Raw genomic sequence first — 22,804 nt, 5'->3', positions numbered from 1 at the left:
CAGCCTGGTCTACAAAGTGAGTTCCAGGACAGCCAGGGCTATGCAGAGAAACCCTGTCTCGAAAAAAAAAAAAAATCATGTATTTCAAATCAAGATCTTATTATGGACAAGAGTAAAGCAATACCAAAAATTAGTAGAAACAAGAGCTGAAATTAGTGAGCTGGAAACAAAAGGCATGAAAAGGACCAGTGAAAGGGTAAACAGGACTGACAAGTTCTTGGCCAAAAGAGTCAAAAGAATGAGAGAGGTAAATGCATAAGTACACACAAATTAAAAGAACCAAAGATATTATTTTAAAAAGTTAATAAGAAACTAATGAACATTAAAAGATGATGTTCAACCTACAGTTGATCGGTAAATAATAAAAAGAAAAGTTTAAAAATCACCATGATGTCTGGAGAGATGCTTCCATGGTTAGGAACACACACGTTGCTCTTCCAGAGCATCCAAGTGCAGTTGCTGACTCGCAACATCCATAACTTCTATTCCACGGGATTTGAAACCCCGTTTTGACCTCTGAAGTCACACACATGTGGCACATGTATTCTCTCTCATTCTCGTTTTTCTTCTTCTTTATTACTTGTTTTAATTTGTATTTTTGAGACAAGGTCTCATGGAGCCCAGGCCAGGCGTCAAACTGGCTGAATAAGCAAGGTTGACCTGAACCTAACTTCCTACGTGAGGGAGTTATCAACGTGCACCAGACCATTGACCTGTACTTGCCCTGTCATAAAATGTCCTCCAACTCCTCACAGAGCCTCGTCTCTGGATTCTTTCTCTGATGACAGCAAGAACCCGAAGGCATTAGGATGCAGTCTCTCCCTAGCCCTCTCTTTACCTCGGAGACCCCCAGCCATACTCTCTCTGTGGCACCATTCCAGGCCCACCCCCTGTTCCCTTCTCGGCAGCTCCTCTGGAACATCTTCCTCTCGGATTTAAGGAAAGCCCACCTGTGTTAAAGCTTCAAATTCCTTACGATCCTAATGAAAAGCCAGGAGGTGGTGCCATATACCTTTAACCTCAGCAGTTGGGAGGCAGAAGCAGGCAAATCTCTAAGTTCAAGACCAGCCTGGTCTACAAAGCTAGTTTTAGGACAGCGAGGGCTACATAGAAACACCCTGTCTCCAAAAACCAAAAACCAAACCAAAATAAAGTAAAAGAGATTGCACTGAACAGTTTGCTTGCTCTGAAAACTAAAGCTGTATAGTCTATAAGCTACTTAGTTCTTATTGTCATTCCTAGCTGGGGTATAAGCTTGTAGATTTATTTCATATTAAATAAATACTGAATGGGTGCTTAGTACACTTTTTTATGCCAAAACACGCTTTATATCCATTGACATTTTCATAAAAAAAAAAAAAAAGAAGAACTCTCTCAAATTCCAGTGCAGACTGAGAACAAGGAGGTGTAGTGAATTCTGAAAAGTGAAAGTGGGTGTTTAAACCATCTATAGAGATGCAAAATGCCCATACATTAGCCTAACATGGAGAACACCTAGGCTCTCTCCAGAGCAATAGCTAATCTTGTTAACTATCTCTGAGTAAACAACAACAACAAAAAAAAAAAAAAAAAAAAAAAAAAAAAAAAAAAAAAAAAAAAAAGAACCCGACATAACTTTTAGTGCAAAGATCAAGCAAGAAGAATGACCAATAAGGCCTAAGCTGGGTGAGGACAGGAGGATCTCTTATGGTTACTGAAACAGAAACAAACAGGTGGAGGGGTGAAGGGGTTTGGGGAGGCACACGCTTGCAGGCCCACCTACTTTAAGAGGCTGAGGCAGGATGATATTTGACCCCAGAAGTCCAGGCCCGACCTCAGTAAGGCAGTGAAACCAGTCTCAAAAATAAATAATGAATACATTTAAAAAAAAAAACAAAAAACAAAAACAAAACTCAGCCAAGCTTGTTGGCACACGCCTTTAATCCCAGGGAGGCAGAGGCAGGTGGATTTCTGAGTTCGAGGACAGCCTGGTCTACAAAGTGAGTTCCAGGACAGCCAGGGCTATACAGAGAAACCCTGTCTCGAAAAAACAAACAAAAATCTCTGTTTAAGTAAAAATGGAGTCCTAACAGTGGTTCTCCACTTAGGGTTAAAAAGTGACACGGTGGCGGGGATGTTAAGGGCTCAGGATGTTAAGGTCACTGATAGCCCCTCTGTGGCTGCAAGGAGAGGAATAGAGTCCCTGAAACTCTACAGTATCTAGTAGGCAGAGGGGAGAGGGAACAAGGAGAAGGGAAAGAAGAGGAGGGGTCGTGGGGAGCTCTAGAGATTCCAGATCTGTTTACAAGGTGTATCACAGCAACCCTGGCGAAAGAAGGGGCTTCTCCAGAAAAGAAGATCTTCCTGCTCAACTTTCAAGTTGATTCCTCACGAACTCTTCTTCTCAACTTCAGATCACAGCGGTTTGTGACTGAATCCTCGCCTTTTAGGGTCTCCCTCCCTCTGCCCTGGACAAACTTTCGCACACACCTTTGGACCCTCACCTCCGGCCCGGAAGGTGAGATCGTTCCTCCAGGCAGAAGCGGTGAAGAAAAGTCAGGCGCGCTGGGTTTAGTCGGCCAACCAGCAGCCCCTCCCTTTCTGGCTGCGGAGAAAAGAAACTGAAACTCCAAACCCGCGGGTACAGGAAAGAGGAGGAAACTTTCGAGTCCTAAGTACTGGCAAAACTCTAGGCCACCGATAGAGGGCGATGCAGGGACTCTGGTGATCCAAGGACGAACTGAAGACTTGACCTAGAGGTGAAGTTTTCAGCGGCCAGGAAGAGCTTTTTGGTGGCCATAGCTAAGGGCTGTCACTTACATCAGGTGGGTAAAGACCACGTTAAGGGAAGATTCCACTCAGCAAGAAGGCAGCCACGAACTCAGAAGAAACAGGAGAAACGTTTATTAACGTGTGAGCCGAAAATAAAACAAATGGCCCAGCAAGCTACACGCTTTCTTATAATCTTTTTCAGGTCAGACAGCAGCAGTATTTCTGTCTCGTCACCATCTGAGTGTGGTCTCTGAGTTCCTTAATGATTAAAGGTGTTCAGTTAGGGGAACAAGAGCCCAGGAATACGTGGGAACACATTTTTTTAAAAAAGAAAAAAAGCACAGTCCTTTGTTTAATTTGTGAATAACAATAGCCCTTTAGTTATGAAAATAGAATCTGCAGCATGCCCTGACCTTTGTACACTTTGACCTTCTCAAGTGTCTCCACCCCCCACCCCCACCCCCCAAGGTTAGCTCGTTTGCATTCCTTTTAGGCTCCACCCAACAGTTACCTAGCAACAGCCAGGTAGGGTCTGGCTTGCTATAAAAGGGACTATTTGGTATTCTCTCTGAGCCCTTTCTCCTTCCCCCTGCCCCCCTCTCCACATGTTCCCTGCTGGTAGCTCTCTCGCTCGCTCGCTTGCTCTCCCCCCACACCCAAAGAATTATCAAGTAACCCAATAAACAAGAGAGAGGGAAACCAAGCCTGGAGCAGGAAATGGTGCCAGTGAAGTTGTAAGGGCCCATGATTCAAAGAAAAATGAATGACACCCAGACTCAAATGGTATGCAAATGCAAAGAGCGTTTTCTGCAGAAGTCCAGCGTGCTGGGGTCTCCCGTTACCAAGATAGTGACACCCAAGTGAGCTTGCTGGTCTGCTTTAAGGCTCATTAGGGAATTCCGGGGTAGTGACCTCTATGTTAGTCTATTAGGTCCATCCCTATGGGCATTCTATTACCGGAGTGCGAGGGCAGGAAACTTGCTGGGGAGGTCTGGGAACTGTTACCGAGGTAGTAGCAGGAAGTCTGGAAACCTCTGCTGACCCATTGGCCTTGCTTCAGGCCAGGTGGCTGGGACATTCCATTAACTGGGCTTGAAGGTTGGAGCCTAGGGTTTTTTCTACTGGTAATTGACTTGCTTGAACTGGCTCAGTTCTTAGGCCTAGTCTCCTTAACTGCCAATTTGAAGTCTGTCATGAAATCAGCCTAGCTTTCTCTCTCAAAGTCACAGACCTTCAAGGAGAACCTACAACCACGACTTTATTAAACTAGCTCAATTCCTGAAACAATCCAAACATTTGTTTTTATACCCGCAGATAAGTGTAGTCCTCACTGTATGTGAGGGGTGCAGTAAAGAAACCACCAAAAAGCAAAGGTATATATGAGAGAATATCCAGATGCATCTCTAAGAGCTCAGAGCAGCAGCTGACTGGACATGGCCAAGTCTGTCTTGGACAATAAGGGAAATAGTGAGAATAGTAGTAGAGAATAGAGAGAATAGTGGATATGGCAAGATAGATAATGGTGAAGGAACCTTATCCTTATATAGAAAACACAGGAGTATCTGTGCAGGAGGAAGCCTGGAGAGTTGAGAAGACTCCTCATGCTAGCTTGCAGGCTTTGAAATGTATAAAGGGTACCTGTGAATAGGGGTTGTAGGACCTGGAGGCTGGCATAGGCTTTGATATGCAGCCACAGGTATGTGTCCTTTCTACCGGAGGCAAGGGAAATAAGTCCTTTTCAGAAGTTTAATTAGAAATGCTGGGGCTGGAGAGATGGCTCAGTGGTTAACAACACTTACTGCTCTTCCAAAGGTCCTGAGTTCAAATCCCAGCAACCACATGTTGGCTCATAACCATCTGCAATGAGTTTGGATGACCTCTTCTGGTGTGTCTGAAGACAGGTACAGTGTACTTACATATAATAAATAAATAAATCTTTTTTAAAAAAAAAAAAGAAAAGAAAAGAAATGCTGGCTTTTTTTTAACCAACAGAAATCAAGTTCAGCTTGAATTGGGCTAAGACTGTTATTTGGGGTATATGAATTGCCTGAGACCTAACATACCCCTCATCAAGGAAACTTCTCTTTGAAACAGATGGAGATCATTACAGAAAACCAGAACCAGTCAAAATGCAGAGTTGTGGAATACAATCCCAACTGATGCATCTACAAATACATCTACCAAAATCTGCACCAAAGGCCCAGGAAACATAGCTGAAGAGGGGGCAGAAAGACTGTGAGAGCTAGAGATCAAGGAGTTTGCTGTGGGACTGTGTCTCCCAGCAATATGGGAAGGATGCCCATAGACTCTCACCATCATGACTGCTTAAACATGAGCTGAAGAAGGAACACACACACACACACACACACACACACACACACACACACACACACACACACCAAAAAACAAAAACAAAAAAAGGTGGTGATGTGGGGGGGTGTTTATGTAAGAAATTTACTGTAGACTCAAAGACAGCAAGGGAGGAAAAGAAACACCATGAGACTTGTTCTGGCAGACTTTTGGGAATTATCATGCAGAAGATTTAAAGTAGCCTTGATGCTGATGCAAAGGGGATAGGCAAGTTTGTTTAGGAGCCAGTTATGGGTGCCCTTGGCCCAAGAACATCAATGTTGGTTACCCCAAATTCTGTATTTTAAGATGGAAGCAGTTTGATAAGAGTTCTCATAGTAACTGAGAAAAAGAAAATAATAAGTGAATACATTTTCAAATACATTGGTGGAAACAGGTAGGCGGATTAATCGGAGGGGCAATCTCGGCTACTGGCCTCAGATCTGCCTGAGGACACTCTTCTGCTTTGTCAGAAAACCAGTGCTTGTTTGCACTTTCCCAATTGTTTATGTAAATGAGCACAGAGACGTGTGCAGAGGAGGCAGTAGAGGGCTACTAACGGCGGCGCTAAAGTCCTCCCTAACCATTTGACTGAACTTTGTAGTATTCCAATGTTGCAGTTTCTGATGGGGAAAATGAGACAGGGAAATGTTTTTCTTCTAGGAAGCAGTGTATTGTGCCTGCATGAAGGGTCTGTACATTAGTATTCAAAGGTCAGACTAAATGCAATGGGGCTACTGTTTGTCTACAAGTTTGGCTTCTGGGTCTCCCATATATGATGACATACAATGTGACTGGGTATCCTAAACAATCAGGTCATGGTTCCAAGGATGTGAAGAGAAGAGGGCGGCCTGGGGAACATGCCAAGGCTCCAAACATGTTGACTAAATCACGGAGACAGCTCTCACTTCTCTTTTTCTTTGGCCTCTAGAAATCCCCACTAACTGCTTCACCAAACTTGCAGCACTGACATGGTAACAAATCAGCCTTGCAAAGGTTCAACTGTTAGTGTAGCTTCTTTCTAACTTTTATTAACAATGACTAATATGGCAAAGACTAGAACTTAAAAAATGTAAAAAAGCAGTTGTGGAGTGGTAGCAGAGAGATGAGGGTTCTAAGAAAGAAGAGGATTAGATACTGAGCACACAGAAATGGAATGGGAACTACCTCTAATATGCTCATCAGCGGTGCTGCCTAGCTTAACTGACAAACAGAACTTGTACCTGTCACTACCATGACTCAAATCTTAGTAACAGGTTGGGCATGGCTAAAGAGGAGTCTGAACTTGAAGAGATGGCAACGAAAATTCTTCAATGTCAAATGCAAAAGAAAAAAAAAAGAGCATATCTATGAAGCAGACAATGCTAGAGGCTACATGCACCATTGGAATACGGGAATTGGTGGAGCCTGGGAATCGCCACACAAACCATGTGGACACTAATCTCAATCAAATAGGGATGGTTTATTGGACATCACACCCCAAAGACTGATAGATCCGGAACATGATTCAGGCTCAGGAACTGAACCATGATTTTGAGTTAAGACCCTACAGGATTTTTAAGTCTAAAATCTGTAAGCATCTGTGCCAAGTTATTCTACCAATCAGGGTTTAGGGATAGGGGGCTTCATTAGGAACGGGTCTTTGTTGTGTGCACTTATCCCATTCCCATTGGTTGGAGTATTCAACTGTGGCAGGAGACTTGCCTGGTCTAACATTTATGCCTTAACTCGTGCACCACGATGAGACTTACCTCGTCGAAAATGCACCAATCACCAGTCAGGATGTCAGTTACTCACGTACATGTCTCTTCCTGCCAAGTAGCATGTCAGTTCTCAGGGAAGTCTTAGGAACTTAAACTTTCCTTGACCACTACTGAAAATAGAAGTCTTATTCCAAACAGTTTCTTATATTGGTACAGGTGTCTCTCTTATGTTGGGGTCTGTCCCAAGGGCAGCTCATAAGAGCAAATGCCAGAAAGGCTTCTACACAGGTACAGGAAGTGCTGCTGGTTTTGGTTCAAGCTTATTGTGGGTAACTGTAAAAAGCAGTTTTACTGACTTCTATTATGGTTGCTTTCCAAGGGCACAGAACATAATTGAATATGCAATCAACTTGAGCATGAGAAAAATTCCTAGTAACAGCAGAAACAACATATCAGAAAGTTTCCTTATAATATTAGTAACAGCACAAAATGGCAGGCTAGTCAGGTATCAGTTACCTAGACCTTAACATTGAATCTAGGCCTTAATATATTTCCTAGACCTTAACAGGAATAAAGATAAAGATGATCAACAGGAAGAGGAGAAATGGTTAAAATAATAAGGCAAGAATTTTATAAAACTTAATGTCAGAAACCAGATCTGAAGTCCGCAAAGTGTAACAACACCTAGCTAAATTCATTTTTATTTTATTTTTTATTATTTTTCAAAGATTTATTTTATTTTATTGAGCTTTATTTATTTAGTATATGTAAGTACACTGTAGCTGTCTTCAGACACTCCAGAAGAGGGAGTCAGATCTTGTTACGATGGTTGTGAGCAACCATGTGGTTGCTGGGATTTGAACTCAGGACCTCCAGAAGAGCAGTCGGGTGCTCTTACCCACTAAGCCATCTCACCAGCCCAAAGATTTATTTTATTTATGAATACAACATAGCTGTCTTCAGACACACCAGAAGAGGGCATCAGATCTTATTACAGATTGTTGTAAGTTACCATGTGATTGCTGGCAATTGAACTCAGGTCCTTTGGAAGAGCAGTCAGTGCTCTTAACCACTGAGCCATCTCTCCAGCCCCTAAATTCATTTTTTTAAAAAAGCAAATAATCGTGTTGTCAGGAAAGAGAATATCTAATTAGCTGGTGCAAGAAATTGAATTCAGGGCCCTGTGCATGATAAGTCTCACCCTTTGAGTTCCTCCTGAGACTAATTTTTAATCATTTAGCATGTCAGTAAGCTAAAATGAGAAGCTTTTAGTGTTAATAGGATAATAATTTTTTTTTTTTTTTTTTTTAGTCTTTCAAGCTTTTATTTAAGTATACTGACTTTAGGATGATTTAAATTTGTTAAAAGCAGCCACATACTTTCTTTCTTTACATTTCAAATGTTATCCCCTTTCCTGGTTTCCCCTCAGAAAATCCCCTATCCCCTCCCTTCTACCCATGCTCATCAACCCACTCACTCCAGCTTCTTGGCCCTGGCATCCCCCTACACTGGGGCATAGAACCTTCGCAGGACCAAGGGCCTCTCCTACCACTGATGACCAACTAGGCCATCATCTGCTACATATGCAGCTGGAGCCATGATTCCCAACATGTGTACTCTTTGGTTGGTGGTTTAGTCTCTGGGAGGTCTGGGGGTACTGGTTAGTTCATATTTTTGTTCCTCCTACATGGCTGCAAACCCCTTCAGCTCCTTGGGTCCTTTCTCTAGCTCCTTCATTGCTGCTTGTGGACGTTGTACATCGTGGTGCGGAGCCTAGTGCGCACCACGATGTACAACGTCCACAAGCAGCTGGCAGTCTCTCAGGAGACAGCTATATCAGGCTCCTGTCAGCAAGCACTTGTTGGCATCCACAAGAGTGTCTGGGTTTGGTGACTGTTTATGGGATGGATCTCCAGGTGGGGTAGTCTCTGAATGGTCATTTCTTCAGTCTCTGTTCCACACTTTGTCTCTGTAACTCCTTCCATGGGTATTTTGTTTCCCACAAATTAAGATTTCTTTACATTGAATTATTTTATTGTTGAGGCTCCTTTTAACATAACTATAGCCATTTGTATTCAGTCTCCATTTTGCTCATAAGATAAATTTAAGTTCAGGTTCTCAGACTCTACTTCCCAGAATTATCCATAGCTAACACTAAAGAGTGTTACTAATAAGCCAAAAAAGTTATGGTTTAATTACTTGTACCCTGCTATCTCAATGTCCTGAAATTCCCCCGTTCCCTACCTGCCCACTACCCCTTACCTCACTTAGGACCAATCAGCGTAGTTTGGCTGATAATACTTTGTCTAGTTAGCCAAAAACCATTACACCACTTCACTGCTTGCCTCCAAACTTTTGAACCTACTTTTCATATAAAAAGCTTACCCCAAGGACAGTCTGGTGCCACAATTAAGTTTTTTTTCTTCTTGTTGTCCTGGATGTCCCGTATTATGGTGCACAATCAATAAACTATTCTTGCTTAACTGGGATTGGTCTAAGAATGGTTTGTGTGACAATTCCCAGACCCCAGGATTCATGATTTAGAAAAATGTAATTACCACTAATTATAATGAAATAACTCTTCTTCAAATAATACACATGTAATAAGTCTATTATTATTATGTAAAAGTATTTATTATTGAGAAAGGGTCTTACTATGTAACTTGTGGCTAGCTTGTAATTTCTTATACAGACCAGGCTGGTGTTGAATCCAGAGATCTGTTTGCCTTCCAAGTGCTGGAATTAAAATCAAGGGGCTTTTGTTTTTATAAATATGTGTGTTTGTGTGTAGGCAAGTACATGAGAATGCAGTGTCTAGGGAGGCCGGTGGAAAGTGCCAAGTCCCCTGGGACCAGTAACAGGAGATTATGGTGTTACAGGATATTTGATCACATTGTGAACCCCAAAATTGTGAACTGGAAAAACCTTGTTGTGGTGTGGTTCAGCCCTAGTACACACCTTCACCCTAAGAACTTTCTGTAAACAAGAGCTAAATAAAGTCAAGGATAGGTCAAGAAGCAGAGCAAGCAACCGGTTGAGAAGGAGCAAAGCTAAGGAAGTAAAAAGGAAGGCCTGCCTGTGATCTGAACGGTGTTTAAGAATGCATGGAGGAGGAGGTTCCTCCTGGGATGGAGGAGGGGCTTCTTCCTGGGATGGAGGAGGAGGTTCCTCCTGGGATGGAGGAGGAGGTTCCTCCTGGGATGGAGGAGGGGCTTCCTTCTGGGATGGAGGAGGAGCTTCCTCTTGGGATGCCCCTGAAGTAGGAAGGTTAGCTGGGTGCATTCTCTGCATCTCTGAGCTAGGAGGCTTTCACCACAGCATCTGGCTCCTGAGTCTTAATTGGTAAAATGAATGGTGGGATTTTTTGTTTTAAAAATATGGGACTGGAAAGATGGCTCAGCAGTAAAGAGCACTCATTGCTCTTCCAGAGGTCCGAAGTTCAATTCCCAGCAACCACATTGTGGCTCACAACCAACTGCAATGTCTTTTTCTTAGAGAAAACTAATTTCTTTTTTTTTTTTTTCTTTTGGTTTTTCGAGACAGGGTTTCTCTGTATAGCCCTGGCTGTCCTGGAACTCACTTTGTAGACCAGGCTGGCCTCGAACTCAGAAATCCGCCTGCCTCTGCCTCCCAAGTGCTGGGATTAAAGGCGTGTGCCACCACGCCCGGCTGAAAACTAATTTCTATTCCAAAAATAACTATGTCAAATCAGAGAATTAAAGACAGAATAAAATAAGTGACAATGCTCTGGGCCACTACCTATAAACTAGATATTCTATTATTTAATCTCTTTATACCTCAGAGACACATCACTGAATGACACGGGGGTTGGTGGGGAGCAAATAGTGCCTACTGGAGATAAGACGAATGAGCAGGCTAGGACCTAAAACAGATTCTCATACATAACCAAGTCTGTGGACAAATAGGTTTTCTTTTTTCTTTTCCAAGATTTATTTAATGTATATGAGTACACTGTCACTGACACACTAGAGGAGGACATCAGATCCCATTACAGTGCTCTTAATGCTCTCCAGCTCTCACAAATAGGTTTTCAACAGCAGTTTTGGGAAAAAATGTATCTATATAGACAAAGAAAGTGACTTTAGTCCACACCTTGCACCATTTATGAACGTTATCTCAATGAGGATCGTGGAGATAAAGTGAAATTTAAAATTTTTAAATATATTTTAAAAAATTAGAGGAGCTCTTGATCTTGAATTAGAAACTTTTCTGTGACTCATTCTCTCCTGTCTTTACTTCATATAATTTTTTGAGACAAACTCTCTATGCAGCCCTGGCTGTCCTAGAGCTATGTAAACCAGGCTGGCCAACATAGCCAAGAGATCCATCCTTCTCTTATTTTTTTCATGCAGTAAGTTCCAGACGAAAGGAGTTAGTCTAAGCACCTCTAAACCTTATTGACTGAAGATTCCAAAGATGCATCCAGAAAATGAGCCTAGCTCAAGAGATCCACCTGCCTCTGCCTTCTAAGTGCTGGGATTAAAGTTGTGTGCTGCCATGCCATGCTGCAATACTTACTTATCTTTTCTCTTTTGAATTAGATTCTTGCTCTATTGCTTGAGCCACCAAAACACTCACATTAGATTTCATTGAGAAATAACATTCCTTTAGTATTTGATCTACGTCATCTTCACAGTAGCTTAACTTACTCCATAAAGAACAACATGGGACAATTTCTACCTTACGAGTCCTCTGGAAAAGGTTGAGGCTGAACACTTGCTCTTTCTGTTTAAGCAAGCCTTCCTGGAGGCTTAGAGAATTACTTTGTTATCTAAGGTCACTTTCTGGAAGCCTCTTTGGAGCCTTCAAGCAAACTTAATTATGGTTTATCGGCTTTGACCAACTCCTTTGTCCTGGGACTTACAAGAGGCAGTACATTGAGCTCCATAGAGACAGTGTGAGGGAAGTGCGAGCCGGACGGGCACTGGGCGACTCTGTGCCTCACGGAGGAAAATCAACTAAACACGGGCAAAGAAGATCCTATGAAGCCGAGAGGCAAAATGTCCTCATATGCATTCTTTGTGCAAACCTCCCAGGAGGAGCACAAGAAGAAGCACCCGGATGCTTCTGTCAACTTCTCAGAGTTCTCCAAGAAGTGCTCAGAGAGGTGGAAGACCATGTCTGCTAAAGAAAAGGAGAAATGTGAAGATATGGCAAAGGCTGACAAGGCTCGTTATGAAAGAGAAATGAAAACCTACATCCCCCCCAAAGGGGAGACCAAAAAGTTCAAGGACCCCAATGTACCCAAGAGGCCTCCTTCGGCCTTCTTCTTGTTCTGAGTACCGCCCCAAAATCAAAGGCGAGAATCCTGGCTTATCCATTGGTGATGTTGCAAAGAAACTAGGAGAGGTGTGGAACAACACTGCAGCGGATGACAAGCAGCCCTATGAGAAGAAGGCTGCCAAGCTGAAGGAGAAGTACGAGAAGGATATTGCTGCCTACAGAGCTAAAGGAAAATCTGATGCAGCGAAAAAGGGGGTGGTCAAGGCTGAAAAAAGCAAGAAAAAGAAGGAAGAGGAAGATGATGAGGAGGATGAAGAGAATGAGGAAGATGAAGATGATGAATAAGTTGGTTCTAGCGCAGTTTTTCCTTTTCTATAAAGCATTTAACCCCCCACACAACTCACTCCTTTTAAAGAAAAAAATTGAAATGTAAGGCTGTGTAAGATTTGTTTTTAAACTGTACAGTGTCTTTTTTGTATAGTTAACACACTACCGAATGTGTCTTTAGATAGCCCTGTCCTGGTGGAATTTTCAATAGCCACTAACCTTGCCTGGTACAGTGTGGGGGTTGTAAATTGGCATGGAAATTTAAAGCAGGTTCTTGTTGGTGCACAGCACAAATTATTTATATATGGGGACAGTAGTTTGGTTTTTTGTTTTTTTTTTTCCTTTCGGTTTTATTTTTTCCATCTTCAGTTGTCTCTGATGCAGCTTATACGAAGATAATTGTTCTGTTAACTGAATACTACTCTGTAATTGCAAAAAAAGGGGGGGGCTGTTTTGTTGACATTCTGGATGCTTCTAAGTAAATACAATTTTTTTTTTTATTTAAAAAAAAAAAAAAAAGAAGGGAAGAACTACCTGGACAGATCTTCTCTCTGAACTGTGCTGGCCCATCTGCTCACTCTTCGGGGCAGGGCAGGATGGGAACCTGTACCTTGGGATGCCACAGATGTCTCATGTCCCAGAACAAACCCTTACTAGACCCTCAAGAGCAGAAATGTTCTCCAGACATGATACTTCTCCTTCCCAAGCCCATGTTTCCCAGCTGTGTTTAATCATGGTCTTTGTTGCCACACCCTTGGGAATCTGGAGAGATGGTTCAGGAGTTAAGGGTATGCTTTACTCTTCCAGAGGACCCGAGGCTTTTTTTTTTTTTGGTGACCGGGCTTCTCTGGGTAGCCGTTGCTGTCCTGGAACTCACTTTGTAGACCAGGCTGGCCTCGAACTCAGAAATCCGCCTGCCTCTGCCTCCCAAATGCTGGGATTAAAGGTGTGCACCACCACACCCGGTTCCCAGTTTTATTCCCAGCACTCATGTCCAGTTTCAGAGGATCTGAGGCCTTGGCCTCCTCACTCATACAAACACGATTAAAAATAAAAGTTTAAAGCAACCTGCCCCCCTCAACAACAGCAACAACCCCTCAGGGCTTGGGGGTGAGTGTGCAGATAGGTCCTTTTATAAACAGCCTTCAAGTCTCCCTCCTAGGTACTCTGGTCCAAGACTGTATTATTGTAGGGTTCCCTCAAGAATGGAAAGTTCATCTTGACAGTAGAAGTGTAACAGGAGCCATTCAATGTATAACTGAAAATTTCTTAGTACCCACATTTAAAAAGTACAATGATAACTGGGTGTGGTGGCTTATGCCTGTAACCCCAGCAGTTGGAAGGCTAAGGCAGGAGGCCACCACCACAATTTGATGGCTAGCCTGGGCTACAGAGTAAGACTCCATCCCGAAATAAAACAACAGAAATAATAAACTTTATTTAAAATATATCAAAAATACCATCATTGTAAGACAATAGATTATTTTACATTGTTTTATGGAAATTCAGTATTTCACAGTTACAGTACATTGGAGAGTGGCTTTTTTAGTAGTCCTTGTCTGCAGTGTCAGAAGTCCAGCCACACCTCCCCCTGACATTCATTTCCATCTTCACATCACTATTTTCACAGTTGAATATGAAAGCTTGTAGCACCTTTCCAGCAAAGCCAGAGCAGCTCACTCATTTGCAATTTGAATTTGAGCACAAAGAGAAGGTCCAGGCTGAGATGAAGAGTCAGTATTACCCTATACACCCAGTTACGTGGGATGCTAAGGCAAAGCTTAAAGTCAGCCTGGACTTGATAGCAAGCTCAAGGCCAGCCTGAGCAATGTGGTAAGACCTTGTGCCAGCAAAACAAGACAAACAAACAAACAAACCCCAATCGTAACAAAATACAACACACAAAAAATGGGGTTGTTAAGCTTGGTGCTAAAATGTCTCTGCTTGAAGTCAAAAGCCCTGCATTCAGTACCTTATCTCTACAGAAGAAATTAAGAGGGGCTGGTGGGGCCGAATAAATCACTGTGAAAGTGGTTAACTGAATTTCTTCCTCCTCCTAGATAATAACTAACACTGGTTGATTGAAGTCTTCTCCTTATCTTACTTTATCTCCCTTTCAAGCACATTTTCCATTTTTTTATTACCACTCTTAAAATTTTATGATGAAGGCTGAAGGTTGTGGTAGCACTTATTGTTAAAACCAAAGCTAAAATCTCTTCTTGAAACCATCGAAAGAACAGCAGTTAGTTGGTTTTTATTATTTTTACTGTAATCCTAAATATACATATATAAGCTCTTCCCCATAATTTCTTTTTGAAATGCCTTGACAGATAACAAAGAATGCAGAGTTAGAGGTAGTTTTGTTTATAAAGATAGACAAAAGCCAAACCTAGAGTCAGCAAAAATAAAGTTCTGAATGTAACACATAAAATTCTTTTTTTTCTTTTTTTGGTTTTCTCGAGACAAGGTTTTTTCGGTATAGCCCTGGCTGTCCTGGAACTCACTTTGTAGACCAGGCTGGCCTCAAACTCAGAAATCCACCTGCCTCTACCTCCCCAGTGCTGGGATTAAAGGCGTGCGCCACCACACTCACTACACATAACAGTCTTGCTTGAGGAATCAGCGGTGAACTTAACAACTGAGACAGCTCAGTGAGGCTGGCCCAGGAGCAGAATAAAAAGGATACACAACTATCTCAGGAACTATAGAAAAAAAAAAATGACTGAATTCAATATTTTGTTAAAAATTCCTATCTAACTTACAGAGGTTCTTTACATTTGACCACAGACATCAGTAAAGAAAAAAGCCATCAAATATGCTTAGTCAGGTGCTGTGAGGTAGATCTATAATTAGTATTTGGGAGTGAGGCAAAAGGACTGAGTCTGTGGCCAGTTTGGGCTATTTATAGAGACCCTTCACAGCCAGGTATGGTGACGTCCATTTGTAACTGGGACTCTGGATCAGTTCTCAGTTACTTTCTCAATCACAGAGTTCAAGGCCAGCTTGACCTACAAAGAGAGTTCCAGAAAACCTATCTCGAACCCCCCCCCCCCAAAAAAACAACCCAAAATCAAAATACAATTACCCCAAAACACTAAATACTTTTTCATGAGCTGGTTAAGGGAGCTCACTCTTAGCGATGGGAAGTACCTATCCAACTAGGAGAGCAGAGATTGGAGATTGATGTGTTTGAGGGAATCTGCTTAGTTGTGGGCAGGGGTAGCAGACCTCAGGCAGCTGGGCGCCGCAGGGTCATTGGGACTATACAGCTGCAGGGATTAAAATATGGACAAAGGGCAGAAGGAAAGTAATACTTCGAGAAGGTGTAGATGGGGAAGCCATGGTTTGTGACATTATAAAAGGAGACCGTGCCCGCCTCACAGTCTAAGAAAATCCCTATGCGTCGAGGTGGCACAGTCATGGAGAGGAGCAGGGACGGGGAGGAGTCCTCATAGGCTCGGTATTCGTGCTTACGCTGCAACCCAATCACCCAGTATCCACTCTGCGGCTGGTACCTGGAGTAGGCGCCCTGCTTGCTGGAGTACTGGCTGAAAGAGAACATGGGCTCCACCGGGGTACTGCATACACCCAAGATCCATGCCGTCTTCTTGCTCACGTCCACTTCCCAGTAGTATTTTCCTGAGGAGAAGTGCTGAGAGCCCAGGACACTACAGTCATGATGTTCTTCCAGACTGGACGGCTCGGACAGCTGAGCACCCACAAACCTCACCTGTCTCCGATTTTTTGACAGGACAAGATTTAAATTAGCTGTCTGTGGATTCAGAGTCACGTCCACTGTAGGAGAAGGTACAACAGTAACAGATAAGAACGGGCACATGAATTCCATGATTCTGGGAGGAGGGGACAAAGGAAATGGCTGTGGGGGACCAAAAGCATTAGGTAGCAGGGAACGGAGAGATGCGGACACCTAAGGCCTGAGAGAACATGCATGTTTGCTGATCGGAAGCATGTGAAAGGGGCTCACGGTTGTAACTTCACAGAGGCCACAGATTCTACTCACCCCAATAGCTTTGGACATCTGTCAGCTCTGTAAGAAAAGGAAAACATGTAGAAGAACACCATCCCTGATACAGGGACATCATCCTCAGCACAGCACACTGGTCCCTCTTCGTCCATTCATAACTACTGTTCTCTACATTACTACACCCTCTACAGTGATTTCATATCCACTCCCCCCCAAATTTACCTCTAAAGACTTTTAGCATCTTCCTCAGATCCGGTGCTCGAAACAAACTTTTCAGCTTGGTGGGGAGAGCTTGGGGCTTCCTCAGGGTCCAGAACTCACTCCTAGTGAGGACAGAACTTATGAGAACTCAGGGTGCTGACCACTCTGTCTCCCCAACGCTCAGACTCACTGATGAACTTCAACATTTTCTTGAGGAAAGGCAGCATCTGCAAAGAGCCCTGCCCTGGACCAGAGGACCTGGATTAGAAACTAGCGGCTCACTATCTCCATTCATTTCAGTAAATGCTAACTTTCTACAGCTTCATTTAGTTTCTTTTCTATCGTAACTTCTATAATATACAGTGGCTTTACCTTTTCTATCTGTGTCCTAAGAACAGGAGGCAACTGAGAAGAACAATAGCTGTGGAGTGCTTTGCTGCAGTGTAGAAAAGAAACAAAATGTTTAAAAATGTCAGGGCTGCATCAGAATGTCCACCAGGAGGCGCTGGAGATGCCCACACTGATCAGGAACCCTGCTGTCCTGCTAAAAGAATACCTATAGAAGGGCTTGCTTCAAGGGTGTGGGCTTAAGTTTCACCACCAGAAACCCAAGTCCATTATCTAATAGGCCCGAAGGGTCTGTGGGCAACTTCAGATGTCACTTCCATAGATGATTTTGGGGATTTGATTATTAGAGACCTGGTTCTATCCCAGGGACAAAGATATTCCCCTGGTGACTCAGGTGAGTGTTTTTACTGGAACTGACATATAAGGAAATCTGAGCCCATGGGGCAGTAAGACCAGAATAGGAGAGCCAGGGAAGGAAGAGAAAGTTCACAGCCAGCATGTGGAAAGACGGCTCAAGTCCGTATATGATTTCCCTCTAAGACACACAGCCAAGACCGGGAAAAACGGGGTCAAAGGCATGTAGAGAAGTTGGTGAAAAAGAATCATGTTCTCTTACCATACCAATTCTTCTACCATGAATGTCAGCCTGCTCCCTTATTTTTGAGATCCCTAAATTCACATACAACTCAATGTACCAGTCTCAAACCTCTCTTGCCTGTGACTTCCCCTTCCCACGTGATTATTCTACAGGGGCCAAGAACTTTTGGAAAGCCCAAAGGCATTAGCTAATATTCTCACATACCTTTTTGTGACATCACCCACATCCTAGGAAAGAAAAAGGACAGATTAAGGATCGTGCCTTCCTCCACCTTTACTATCCCGTGTAGTGAGTAGGAACAAACAAAGGCACAAGGACTACAAAGTAGAGATGAGAACTTGGAGCAAGCCAGATACCACCTGCATGGTGCATGCCTGTGATCCTAGCACTTGGGAAGTTGAGGCAAGAACACTTTAAGTTTGAGGCCAACCTGGGTTATACAGTAAGAATTCATCTCAAATGAACTAAACACAAAACCCCCAAACAACTCCATCATGGAGCAAAGTTCCTAACGACCCATGTACAAATTTGGGTAAGTTTCTTTATTTTGCTAGTTGTGGGTTTTGGTTGCTCTGTTTGGCAATGCTTGGGATTGAAACCAAGGCTTTATGTAGACAAATGCTCCACCACTGAGCTTATCACAGGGTGTGTGTGTGTGTGTGTGTGTGTGTGTGTGTGTGTGTGTGTGACCTGTAATTCAGCATGCAGCACCTGGCTCTACACTGATTTATGACAGAGTAACTTCTACTCTTGAGACAGTCACAGGTTTTATTTTATTTTTTGGCTTTTCGAGACAGGGTTTCCTGTGTAGCTCAGGCTATCCTAGAACTCGCTTCATAGATGAGTCTGGCCTCAAATTCAAGAGATTCATCTGCCTCTGCCTCTAGTGTGCCGGGATTTAAGGCCTATGCCACCACCTGGCTTTGAGACAGTCACAGGTTTTAAACATGGTTCTCTCATAAACATCATCCCTTGATGGTGCCTGTGCACAAAAGCCGACAGTATCTGTTGCTACAGCACACTAGGGGACTGTACTGAAGAGAGGAAAAGCAAAGAGAGGCTTGGAAGTGCCGACTCTAACTTAATTTTGACGAGTTTTCCTGTCTTGGAGCAAAGACCTCATCTCAGACCTGAAAATGAAAATTCCCATCACAGCAACAGAGACATGAGCAGGGTGGTGAACACAAGTATTCGGCTGGGGTTAGCACTGGGGACATAGGGCGATGTTAAGGGGCTTTGGAATGCCTTATCTGGGTTAATACCTTTGACTTGTGGGGAAGGGGCCAGGAATTGTCCCTCACAGCTAAGGTTTATTTGTATCAGAACAAAAAGGCTCCTGGAGAACAATGCTGAATACAACAGATCTCCGCAATTCCAGATAAACTTCTGGGCTATTCTTGTTTAGGAATAACACTGGCATTTGCACCTGTACTGTTTTAGACTTTGACCTATGGCCTCCTCACAGCTCGATACCTGCAGCAGTTCCAAGGTGCTCCCCTGACACCGGTACTCCAGGTCTGAGATGAGGTCTTTCAGTGACTGGCTCTGGTGGATCAGGTCACCCTCGGCCTTTTCTATGATGCTCAGCCCCTTCCTCTCTTCCACTTCCAGTTTCCTCAGTTCCCGCTGCTCCTCCCTGTCCAGGATGCTTCGGAGCTGCTTAAACTCAGTCTGGATCCGGCGTTTCTCAGGCTCCACCTGACTCTTCAACACCAGAGAAAAACAGGCTGTTGGTTGCTGGACCAAAGGTTCTCCCTGGGGGAGGAGGGAGCAGGAAACAGCTGCATACCACTTCCCTGGGCCTGGCAGTCAGAGAGTGGAGGGACACAAGCCTGTAGGACCTGTTCTCAGGCCCTAACTAAGCCGTAGGCTGTCTATCTAAAGTTAGATAGTCTTGGGTGAGTTTAGACTCCAGGAAGCTCATCTACCCTCTTAGGCAACTAGATCAGAGTCTGCTTCTCTAGAGTGAGATTCAGAATTAAAAATTATGGGTTACATCGGACTGATTGGCCTTTCTTTCTCCCCTCTATTTATTTATTTATTTATTTATTTATTTATTTATTTATTTATTTATTTATTTGACACGGGGGTTTCTCTGTGTAAGTAACTCTGGCTGGCTTGGAACTTACATCATAGGTAAGGATGGCCTTGAACGCATAGAGATCTGCCTGTCCTTGCCTTCCAAGGACCAGAATTAAAGGTGTATACCACTAAGTCTGGGAAGCCTTCCTTTCTCTTACAACTGCCTTAAAAATCTGGGAGGTCTGGAGAGATGGCTTAGATGTTAAGAGCACTTGTCGCTCTTCCAGAGAACCCAAGTTTGATTCCCAGCACCCAATGGTGGCTCATAGTTGTCTGTAAGACCAGAAGAGGGAACTTCTGGCTTCCTTATGCACCAGGCATACTTATGGTTCATAAATATGCATGTAGGTAAAACAACCATAAACATAAAATAAAATAATAAAATGTAATTTTTTTTAAGAAAAAGCAGAAAAAACAAAACACACACACAACACAAACAAACCCAAGAACAAAAAACCAAACCAAACCCTAACCAACAAAAACAAATAAACAAAAAACCAACAAAAGAAGACTTCGTTGACATGTTTGTTACCTAACTTCCACCCGAATTCCCTTGCACGAGGAAAAGGACCAGATCTAGGGAAGCAAGTCTACCAAGAAGGAAGAGACACTGGGGCAACCTGGTCCTCAGGCCCACGGTCCCCTCTGTGGTCCCAGATCACTTTCAGGAGACTCCCACTTGCCTTCCAGGATTCCCTCTTCTCCTGGATAAGAGCTTTTAGCTTCTCGGCTTCCTGCTGCTCCCTCCTCAGTTTCTTCAGAGACTCCTGGAACATTTCCTGGAATGAACGTACCACGTTAAAGAGGGGCCAGCCTCAAACTGTCTTAGTACCCAGACATCGAACAAACTAGGCTGAGACTATGCTGAGCCCTGGGGAATCCTGCCTTGGTTTTGAAGAACCTTCTCTATATAGGGAGTGCAAGCAAAGGAGTGGTCAGTCTTATACAGCAAATATGCAAGGTGGCAGCAAGAAAATATTAGTACCAAAGAGCTACTTGCTAGCTCCCGACTTTCAGGTAATCGTGAGTTCAACAAAGAAATCTGGGCTTCACGCATCGTTTCACTTGGTAGAGTATTTGTTTAGCATGCAAGTAATAGTGGACACTTGTAATCACAGAACTCTGGAAGAGAAGGCAGTAGGATCAGAAGAGGGTCATTAGTTATACAGTCAGTTTGAGTCCATACTGGAGTATATGGGATCTTATTTTAAAAAGAAGAAAATCTTATATAAAAAAGAAGAAAGCAAAACTGGACAGTGGTGGCGCACGCCTTTAATCTCAGCACTTGGGAAGCAGAGGCAGGCGGATCTCTGAGTTTGAGGTCAGCCTGAGCTACACAATGAAATTCTCTCTTGCAGCTCTTCCAGAAGACAGCAAAGCCAAACTGTAAAGCAATCAGATGAGGACATGAAGTAAGGTTAAGCTCAGGACTGACCTGGTACTCCTGGGCCACCTCCTCCATGAGGAATGTGTGATGACCACGGTGCTCCTGAGATCGCTCACAAAGCCAGCAAATTAACTTCCCATCCTCCTTGCAAAAGAGCTGGAGTTTCTCTCTATGAACTGCACAGAAAATGACCTCGAGTTGTTTTCCAGGGCCCAACGCGACCTCTCTGAGCCTCTTCACTATGGCGGCCAGATGCCGATTAGGTCGGAGGTTCCCAGGCAGATAGGCGGTCCGGCACACAGGACAGCTGCTCCTCCCTTCTTGGCTGAACACTGAATTATTACTGTTTCTTGTGATGCAGGGCTGGCAGAAGCTATGACCACAATCAATGCTCAGGGGTTCTGTCAGGAGCTCCAAGCAGATAGGGCAGGTGACTTCATCTCGAATGTCCACCAGGACTGCTGAACTCATTGTAGCCACTCTCTCGTCTCCTACCTTCCCAGCCTGCTTAGAGAATCCTGGGTAATTAAAAAAAAAAAAAATGGCACAGGCTAAGTTAGGAGAATGGATACTCTCGCCCCAACTCCAACACTTTACCTCAGCTCACATAAAACTCCAGCTTGCCCTCTTGTCACAATGCTTATCGGTACCTTTACCTCCTATTGGATGGAACGATAAATGGGGACTCTGGAGAGGCCTGGTGTGACTTGCACTTGACAGGCCTTTCGTCAGTCCACCTGAGCATGTTTTCAATGTTTATGGCTGTGCCAGGACTTTTGGATTTAGGGCCCCTTTTGCAAGTGAGACCTTCCGATCTGGCATCTACACCAATGATCTCTTCCACATTGTCTTTTTTTTTTTTTGGTTTTTTGAGACAGGGTTTCTCTGTATATCCCTGGTTGTCCTGGAACTCACTCTGTAGACCAGGCTGGCCTGGAACTCAGAAATCCGCTTGTCTCTGCCTCTGGAGTGCTGGGATTAAAGGCGTGCGGCACCACGCCCGGCTACACTGTCTTATCAGAAGGCAAGCACCCACCAGCTTTGTTCTCCTTATCATCACCTACGTACCTTTGATGCTCTCAATCCTCTCGCAGAAATGGTAAGGCAGAGACTTTTGTGTTCTGTTCATGATTGTACCCACCGCAGTTAGAGCTCAGTGAATGAAAAGCCAGAACCCTCCAGTAATCTGGTGCCTTTCCCGCCCGAGGAAGGGTGTCTGCCTGGGAGCCTTCTCGGGGCCTGAAACGGTAGGAGGGCCATCTTTGCTCTGGTGCACTATCGGGGAGAGGGCGGCCTGCAGAAGCACACAGTTTCTGGGAAAGATCCCATTTCTGGCTCCAGTCACCAGGCACCTTTCCTGCCCGAGGAGGGGTGTCCGCCCGGGAGGAGTCTCAAGGCCTGAGCTGGCAGGAGAGCAATCTTTGCTCTAGTTCCTTAGGCTCCAGTCTGCGCTAGCAAGAGTGTGGACTGCAGAAGCTACACAGCTTCGGGACAGACAGAAGCAACCTAACTTCTGGGACAGACCCTGCTTCGTGCTCCAGAAATTTGGGCACCGTCCTCGCCAGAGGAAAGGTGGCCACCTATGAGGGCTCTGTTTGCCAGAGCAGGTGAGAGAGTCATATTGTGTCCAGGGTCCCTCAGTGGCTAGTCTGTGCAGGTTAGTGTGTAAACTGCAGAGGCAACACATCTTCTGGGACAGGCCCTGTTTTGGGCCTACATCTTCAGCCAGGAGGCAGATCTGAACACCGGGCCTCTGTTCACCTTCCCTGCTAGAGGAGAGCCTCCCTGCAGAGAGTAATCTGACCACTGAGACTCAGGAGAGAGCTGGA

At 44.0% G+C, this 22,804-nt stretch overlaps 3 protein-coding genes across 5 annotated transcripts in view; 1 reads left to right on the top strand and 2 right to left on the bottom strand.

The window, feature by feature from the left end:
- The window catches only part of LOC110320469 (tripartite motif-containing protein 34A), a 10,287-nt gene extending 7,672 nt beyond the window's left edge, over nt 1–2,615 (bottom strand). Inside the window, exon 1 of one of the 2 annotated variants that reach the window (XM_021196514.2) lies at nt 2,470–2,615. The gene's annotated coding sequence lies outside the window, so the exon portion shown is untranslated. The remainder of the gene's footprint in view (nt 1–2,469) is intronic. The other variant, XM_021196522.1, reaches the window with a different exon arrangement.
- Trim5 (tripartite motif containing 5) overlaps nt 1–2,924 on the top strand; it is a 29,274-nt gene extending 26,350 nt beyond the window's left edge. For both annotated transcript variants that reach the window (XM_021196485.2, XM_021196478.2), the window contains one exon: nt 2,430–2,924. In XM_021196485.2, coding sequence (XP_021052144.1) covers nt 2,430–2,604 — 175 coding nt within the window. In that variant the 3' untranslated portion in view covers nt 2,605–2,924. The remainder of the gene's footprint in view (nt 1–2,429) is intronic.
- Nucleotides 2,925–15,431: 12,507 nt separating this feature from the next.
- Trim6 (tripartite motif containing 6) overlaps nt 15,432–22,804 on the bottom strand; it is a 12,953-nt gene continuing 5,580 nt past the window's right edge. The window contains exons 2-8 of the mRNA XM_029540886.1: nt 21,024–21,493; nt 20,272–20,367; nt 18,980–19,210; nt 17,711–17,733; nt 16,582–16,682; nt 16,396–16,422; nt 15,432–16,169 (exon numbers count right to left, since the gene is read on the bottom strand). Coding sequence (XP_029396746.1) covers nt 15,604–16,169; nt 16,396–16,422; nt 16,582–16,682; nt 17,711–17,733; nt 18,980–19,210; nt 20,272–20,367; nt 21,024–21,446 — 1,467 coding nt within the window. The 5' untranslated portion in view covers nt 21,447–21,493 and the 3' untranslated portion in view covers nt 15,432–15,603. The remainder of the gene's footprint in view (nt 16,170–16,395; nt 16,423–16,581; nt 16,683–17,710; nt 17,734–18,979; nt 19,211–20,271; nt 20,368–21,023; nt 21,494–22,804) is intronic.

This window comes from Mus pahari, chromosome 1, assembly GCF_900095145.1.
Source record: "Mus pahari chromosome 1, PAHARI_EIJ_v1.1, whole genome shotgun sequence".
Lineage (NCBI taxonomy): Eukaryota > Metazoa > Chordata > Mammalia > Rodentia > Muridae > Mus > Mus pahari.
Note: the sequence above shows the minus strand (reverse complement) of the source record. Positions and strands in the feature narration are given on the sequence as shown.